At 46.9% G+C, this 8,429-nt stretch overlaps 1 protein-coding gene and 1 pseudogene across 1 annotated transcript; both read right to left on the reverse strand.

Moving 5' to 3' along the window:
* Nucleotides 1-1,305: 1,305 nt before the first annotated feature.
* On the reverse strand, nt 1,306-3,290 carry LOC105555940. The gene has a single exon (XM_012002991.1). The coding sequence runs from the start codon at nt 2,756-2,758 to the stop codon at nt 1,361-1,363; it is 1,398 nt and encodes a 465-aa protein (XP_011858381.1). The 5' UTR covers nt 2,759-3,290; the 3' UTR covers nt 1,306-1,360.
* Nucleotides 3,289-4,979, reverse strand: LOC105555939 (annotated as a pseudogene).
* Nucleotides 4,980-8,429: the final 3,450 nt, after the last annotated feature.

The following is an 8,429-nucleotide window of genomic DNA, read 5'->3' on the forward strand; positions in this document are numbered from 1 at the left end:
AACTGCAATCAGAAATAAACGGGTAGGAGACACAGGTCTGTATTTCTGAAACAGGTCTGTATTTCAGAATCAGGTCTGTATTTCGGAAACAGGTCTGTAATTTGGAAACAGGTCTGTAAATCGGAAACAGGTCTGTAAACAGATCTGTATTTCGGAAACCGGTCTATATTCGGAGCTGTTAGAAAACATATATCGCATGGTCCTCTTTGCGCTTATCATTACGTCAACGATTACACACTGTCGAGACATGAGACCATCAAAATCCGATGGATGTAACGGTTCCGAGAAGCGACGGCTCGTCGAGGAGCTGCATGCTCCGGCGAGAAGGAATTTTCCACGAAGACGCGTCATAGTTCGAGGATACGATGATCTGTGGCAAGCCGACGTCGTTGATATGCGTGCATACTCACGTTTCAACAGAGGCTACCACTACATGCTTACAGTCATCGATGTGCTGAGCAAGCATGCTTGGGCTATGCCGCTTAAGACTAAAGGTGGAAGCGACACGGCTAATGCTATCAGTGAGATAATTCGGGAAAGCGATAGATGCCCGAAAAACCTGCAAACCGATATGGGGAAAGAATTTTACAACGGCGACGTGAAACGACTTTTGAAGAAACGCAACATCAATCTCTATTCCACCTATTCCGTATTGAAAGCATCGGTCATCGAGCGGTTCAATCGCACATTGAAGAACACCATGTGGAAGATGTTTACACTCAATGGAAGTTACAAGTGGATAGATTTATTACCACGACTCATTGCAGAGTACAACGCATGCAAGCACAGGACCATCGGCATGCGACCCGTCGACGTTACCCCTGCGGTTGCTAACAGGCTTCTGAAAACTGTGTACAGCCAGGTAAAAATCGCTGGTCCTGCAAAGTTCAAAGTGGGTGACGCGGTACGCGTTAGCAGATACAAGACGGTGTTTGAGAAGGGTTATACACCAAAGTGGACCACCGAGGGGTTTAAAATCGGTACAGTACAGCGCACCAATCCCGTAACGTATCTACTCGAGGATTATCGTGGAGAATCCGTCGCTGGAGCATTCTACGAGTACGAGTTGCATCGCGCGATTTATCCGGATGTGTATCTCGTAGAAAAAGTGTTGCGCAGGAAGGGTGACAAGGTTTATGTGAAATGGTTGGGATTCGCTGGATCGCATAACTCGTGGATAGACAAGAACAATGTGCTTTAATTTTTAAAGAATGTATTTATTCTATTAAACATGTATAAGAATATATTAAATACATATATACATATATACATATACAGTTGTGTCATTTATTTTACATGTGAATAAACATATACTTGTAATAATTACTATTCTATAATGTACAATAATACTGTGAATATATTATAGAGGTATCTGGTAATGTCCCCAAGGTAACGTGTTGGTCGAGTCAGGCATGACGTATCGTTTGTCGTCGTATGGACTCAGAGCGATTTTCGTCTCGGCTATAGTGTAAACTTGATGCAGTTTAGATCGAATACACGACTGCTGACGCGTCATCTCGATCTCGTCTCGCAGACAATGTGTGTAATGATCAAAAGATATTGTTCGCGCTACTACATTACTTTTGACACCTTTCGCCTTCTTCGTATCCTTCTTACCATCGACTCGCAACGCATACATTTTCGCTCTGAGTCCCACGAATTCCATCATGATCGCGCCATTGTTTTCGTCCTTCATTAGACCGGGCACTTTCTTATTTATAAGCGGTATGCCATACGCGTTGTCAACCGGATAATCGCTCGTGTCGAATCTGTGTATATCGCGTTTTACAGTCTCATATACATCCTCGCACTTGACGTGGTATATGAGACTGTCGGTATCAGTATACATGATTCTACACTTGTCACTGTACAGGCGCAGCATGTATTCATGGTGAAATTCATACAAGCAGATCTTGGATATGTCGAGGATGCACATACCCACGTAGATTGGCTTGTTGAACTTCACTTCGAGTTTTCGCAATTCCACGGCGATTAAATTTTCTGAAAAGATGCTGCGACTATGAAAATTTGGTTTCGAAATCATTGCCTCCGCACCGTAACGACCATCCCACTTTGTTAGAAGTTTAACGTCGACATGATTCCGTACATTTTCCATTGTTTTGCCAAATACCGCGTTGTTCATTAATTTGTATAAATGTTTTTCGAAATCGTTTGTCGCACGTGTTCTAAACTGAGTATTAAGCTCGATGTAATCGCGGAGCCATGGAGATTGCGAAAACTCCAATACACGGTGTATCTTTGTCACGCGAAGCCCATGACGCGTGCACTGTTGCAGGTTGCGATAGTGTATGACGTAACGCTTCTTATCATACACTGTCGCGAGAAGTTTATCCTGCCGCTTGCCGGGTGGTTTATCGCGCGTTGGACAGAACGGTAGGTCAATGTGCGCGTCGTGAAAATGTTGCGGATACTCGAGATCGACCTCGAGAATGTAACCTGTCGATGAGTCCGCAGCGATTGCGCTCGCGTCGAAATTCGTAATATCTTCGATCCATCGAAAATTTGCATATGGCAGTGGTTGACACATCGCCCAACCATACAAATTATTAACATCAAAGTACATCAGGTACGAGGATGGTTTCGATGGATCGTAAGACTGCATGTACTTGTTATTGGCTCGAGCGTACCTGTTCGAGCACTGCAACTGGCTCAAACCACCGCGTATACTGAGTTCCACAAACATGACCATGTCGATGTCTGTGAGCAGCTCGAAATTTACGCGCGTGTGTTTCAGCATGGCGTCCCACGTGAAACCAGGCAAAGTATAATAATACGCGGGATCTAATCCATAACTGTTGATACTACTATCGCGAAATTTTTAAAAATGTCGGCCAATAACAAGACATCTATCTTCATATATAAATCGCTGTAGTCGCCTAAGGTTTGGATGGAGAACCGCTGCCAGACATTCTCGGCGCGCACGTAATCGCTCTCGGATACGGTGACTCCGGTCAAAGAACTGAAAAATGACTCGCGCGGAGGTAGACGCGGGTCCTGCAACTTGTCCACGCAATCCACATATTCATAGGGAAATATACCTTTTCGTGTCAATAGATCGAAATCGTTGCTGGATAATGTTGAAAATTCAGATCGTACAATTTTTAATTTGTCTCTATGGAGAAACGATGCCAATCTATCGAGGCTGGTACTCAGAAATTTGTATGAGTAAATAAATCGCAGCTTTATGCAATTTTACCGCTTTGAGTTTTCTGTGGTACTTTTTACATTTTTTGTAAAGGAAATGTATGTCTCCTTCGTTATCGGTAATACATCAACTGTGCCCTTGAACGCGGTAGCGATTTCTTTAATTATGAAATGTGCGTCATAGCCGGATAAATTATGAAAAACGATTGGAATGAAATACGCATCTTTGTAATTTAAGTTACAATTTGAATGTGCGGGGCCTCTATATTGTCCGGTTATATGGCAATGGTCGCGCACCCGAGTGTCGTCTGGCGCGAACGGTTTCTCGCATATATGACAGTGCGTGGTGCTATTAAATTTCTCATACTGTTCTTTCGAAAGTGTTTGCATGGGAACATTACTCGACAGAATATTCTTTACACGATATGCTAATTCTTCTAGTTGGTCAGCGAACCATGCGATGCAATCCTTGTCACGACGAAACTGATATGTTGATAGTGTAAGGTAGTCGTGGTCGAGAGTCCTATTACTTTATTATTTCAATTACAAGTATTATCACAAAGATATTAAAAGTGTAAGGGAGTCGTGATCGAGGGTGACTTCTGGCACGAATCGTACGGTATATATCGCAGGAACGAGAACGACCACGCGCGATACTGTTTCGGTGCGAAGTGCCGTCTTTTCGCCAACGGCCGATGCCGCGATTCCCTTCGACGGTTCTCGAAGGGTACGCCCGATTTCGCACACGGTTCCTTCGTGTGTTTCCGCGGAGCACGATAATCGGCGTAGCACGCTTTCGGTGCGTGATACCGTGCTCTTCGACGCGTCGTAACGCTCGCGTACGATCGGTGGTAGGTGCCTTACAATAGCGAGTCGTCATATGAGCAGTGCAGGTAATAAGCGATGCTAAATACTTCATGGTGCTGATATGTCTTCGGATCCGTATCCATCTTTTTCAGGATACACTCCTAGTCGGCGTAGACGACAAACGGCACACGTTCCTTCCTACTGCTGTGATTGTTAAAACTGAGCCACTTGTCCTCCTCGCTGGGTAATATGATCGCGCAGTCATTTATCTGTTGACAGTCCACGCTGTGGGCTTGCAACTTGACGTTGGAGCTAAAGTAGTGCAAACATCTGGAAAGACAAAAATTTTTTAATATATATTTTTTCAAATAAAATAAGTTTCACAAATCTTGCCGATACTCACCGATCGCAAATGTATTTCTTCTCCTTGTGCTTACTAAGCTGAGAACTGACGAGGCGGGATAAATTCTTTATCCAGACGAAGTGACCCACTCAACATCCCCCTGATCTTGCAGGTATAATAGGTTCACGTGCTTCTCCTTCTTCTCATCAGCGACTCGTAGCGGTACGATTGCGCGTTCACAATTGTTCTTTTCATCGATGCTGTATACATTGATGGAAATACTGTTCAATTGTTCAAACTTTTTAATACCACTTAATGTCATTGGCATTGGAACGTCTCGCAGGTTTAACACATCACTGTAATGCGGATACGACGACTCGCGCTCCGCGTGTCTTTCAGTTGGATAGAGAGCAGCGACCACTGACCACGCGAAACATGCATTGTCCATGGATTGTACGTTGATCACTGCTTTCTTTTGTAACGAGGGCGACCGGGGAGGCGCGGCCGGTAGAAAAAACCCGAATTCCTAGAGCGAGAGAGAAGGCAATAGAGCCAGCCGGAGAAAATCGATAACGCGCAGTTGCCGCGTCGAAGCCAGCCGGAGAAAATCGATAACGCGCGGTTGCCGCGTCGAAGCCAGCCGGAGAAAATCGATAACGCGCGGTTGCCACGCGTTGACGGCAGCCGGCAACGTCGCGCCCGCCCCCGCCGCCTCACCCCGCGCGCCGCCGTCCGGGGGGTATAAAAGCCCCTCCGGAGCAGGCGCTTTAACTCAGTTGACGCTTGGTGCTCCGACCGTCAACACCGGGCAGCGGGTACCTCCGCTGCAGGTATAAGCCGGAGTTGAATGGGTGCTCCTGTCTCCGGCTATATACCGAACCGGAGCACACAGTGGAGGCTCTACTCCGTTGTGGGCCCCGTCCCTCAGTAGCGTACGCCTAACGGGGTGCTCCTCGGCGTACACATGCTACAATTTCTCCGCACCGATCTCCTGTTCCGTCCTGACTCCGTTTTCCCCGAAGGCACGGGTACCGCCGTGATTCGGGGGGCGGAGTGATTCCGCAGTAGCGTACACCTAACGGGGTGCTCCTCGGTGTACAATTCCTACTGAAAATTCACGCATCACGAGGCGCCGCTCGGGCGTGATCCTGCCCTGACCAGATTCCTTTTCCTGACTCCTGACCGGTATAGAACTCAGGGGGGTAATATTCGGGTGGGAAGAATATTTTTCCGTTCGCGCTAATAGTAAGCTCCGTAGTATTAATGCCGTATTGTTTCTTCCCTTGCAGAACAAAGGGGTCCGTGCAGTCATCCTGTCTGTTTCCAGTAGTTACCAGTGATCCCGTATTTTCCGTACTCCGATATCAATCCGTATTGTACTCATTATTTTCCGTGTGATTCCGTATTTTCCGTACTCCGATATCAATCCGTATTGTACTCATTATTTTCCGTGTGATTCCGTATTTTCCGTACTCCGATATAAATCCATATTGTACTCATTATCTCCGTACTCCGATCAAAATCCGTATTGTATTCATTTATTTCCGTACTCGTATTCATTCGTATTGTAATCATTCATTTCCGTATTCCGAGTTAATTCCGATTAATCATATCCTGTTTTTCTCTGTATTTAACCACAGGGCGGACTCGTTGTAAATAATAATCCTTTTCCTTTTCCTTTATATTTTTACTCTAGGGCGGACCCATTGTAATCACCACGAGATCCTTTGTATTCGTTCCTGAATAAACCTCGTTCATGTCAATTTCACCTTTAAACACCTGTCCGATTTATTTCCGATCCTCCCAAGCGATTGATTCTACTGAGTAATTAAGATCTTGTCCTCCTTTCCTCCCGACGGCCCTGGAGCTGAGCATATTCGGCAAATAGGAGGAACGGAGGACCCCTTTTTCCGTTACACAGCACGTCAAACACCGACCGAACGAACGCCAACTCTTTCGACCGTTGATCGGAACCGCGCGTCCGACCAAGCTCCGCATTTATTCGCGTAATAAGTGATCCCCGCCGGAGTCCTGTCCGGAGACCAGAACCGGGGAGAGTGAGGCATGTATCGTTACACTTTCGTTTCACCACTTCTGGCATACCTATATGGCATCCCGCGCGCATAGGATTGCATTTGTTCACGTTAATAGTCAAGTTGAGTATACGCGACAGCGCCCAACCGCTATCACGCTCCTGAAACTCTTCGAGTTCAGCTAGAGTCGGACCGATTACGCGCGACTCGTACCACTGTTGTAGGTCCGTTGTAATAAACAGTTCATAGTTTTTTTGTATTTATGCTTTTATTCGCACGTTTGTCACCTGCCACAAACTCCCCGGTGAACGCGGTATTCGCCTCAATTATAGCGTTCGATAGCGTCTCGCACGTGCTCGATCACGATATCGCGAGCGTCCTCGAGAAATTTGCGCGGTTCAATGTACTCCGCGTTAATCACCGCACCGGTAAGCACGCGGTTTTCGAACGCGGTGTCGATCTCGCGCCACGACAGTTGCGCTCTCGAAGAAGTTCCAACACCACCACCCCCGAAATGTACGAATCGTCTTTCAACTTGGCACTTGACACTCTCGAGTCGCGCGATTCGAGCCACCAGCGATTGTCTGCTACCGATGGATAGCCTTGGACGTTTGACACGGCTGTGTTCCTCTAGCTCTGCGATACATTCATAGCATTGTTGCAACCACCCCAAATAATCACCCAATGTGGTGATCCTGTGGGCTCGTTCCACCAAATCTTGCTCTCGTTGCTCCATGTTGTCGCGCTAGTGTCTTTTCGGACTTTATACTGTCCACAATGTTTTTCTTCTCAATCTCGTATGAAATCTACTGTGGTGCAGCGGGCTTCCGGACGGATTATATATCATAAAAAAGTCACTGTCAGCAGCCAGGTTTAGGCGCTTGACCCCGTGACTCATAACATGGAAAATAAGAATACGCGCAGCTGTGTCGGTGGTAATCAGAGGCATTTTCGGTGATATCTATTACATGCTAACGCAGTAGGTGCGTGTTTAAACGCGGAACTCTCTGACATCATGCACCTAGACAAGAAAGACTTTGTCAGCAGCCAGGTTTAGGCGCTTGATCTCATGACTCATGCCATGGATGCGCGCAGCTGTGTGTCTGCGCTAATCATTTGTATATCGTCATCCCCCGGTGATATCTATTACATGCACGCGCCGCGGATTGCTAAAGACTTTTGTCAGCAGCCAGGTTTCGGCGCTTGATCATACCATGGAAAATAATACGTGTAGCTGTGGTATCGGTGCTAATCAAAGGTATCCTCAGTGATATCTATTACATGCTGACGCAGTAGGTGTGAGTTTAAACGCGGAACTTCCCTGACATCACGCACCTAGACAAGAAAGTCGCTGTCAGCAGCCAGGTTTAGGCGCTTGACCTCATGACTCATGCCATGGATGCGCGCAGCTGTGTGTCTGCGTTAATCATTTGTATATCGTCATCTTCCGATGATATCTATTACATGCATGTGTCGCGGATTGCCTCGAGCCGCGGACCTCCCCGCGCCGCGGATCGCGTAGCGCCGCAGAATATCTCCTTCCCCGCGCCCCGCGGATCGCCAAGCGTCGTGGAATAATAAACGTAGAACTCCTCGACATCGTTCACCTTGATAAGACAGTCATCAGCCAGGTTTCGGCGCTTGACCCCGTGACTCATACACGTCCAGGTGTTCGCGCTAAAAATGACAGGTCAGCACCTAGATATCTGTTACATGTCACATAGTGACAGGTCAGCACCTTGCGTGACGTCAAGGTCGCGTACTCCCCCTCCACCCCGCGGTCCCCTCGCCACGGAGTACCCCCCTCCCCGCTGTCCCCTGACCGCGGGGTACCCCCCCGCCCCGCTCCCCCCTCGGAGCTCCCGGGGTAGAATCCCCCTACTTATTTTTATTTTTATTTTAATCTATTTAATCTATTATACTATTTAATTTTAATCTATTATATATTTATATTTTAATCATTTAATCGTTTAAATTTATTGCGAAAAATATTACCTCAGCCAGGGTTTGAACCTGGACCTCCCTTCGCTCTGGGCGGGCGTCTCAATCAATTCGACCACCGAGGAATATTACTTATTCGA

The sequence above is a fragment of the Vollenhovia emeryi genome, unplaced genomic scaffold, assembly GCF_000949405.1.
Source record: "Vollenhovia emeryi isolate VEMERY1.0 unplaced genomic scaffold, V.emery_V1.0 DF940528.1, whole genome shotgun sequence".
Classification (NCBI taxonomy): domain Eukaryota; kingdom Metazoa; phylum Arthropoda; class Insecta; order Hymenoptera; family Formicidae; genus Vollenhovia; species Vollenhovia emeryi.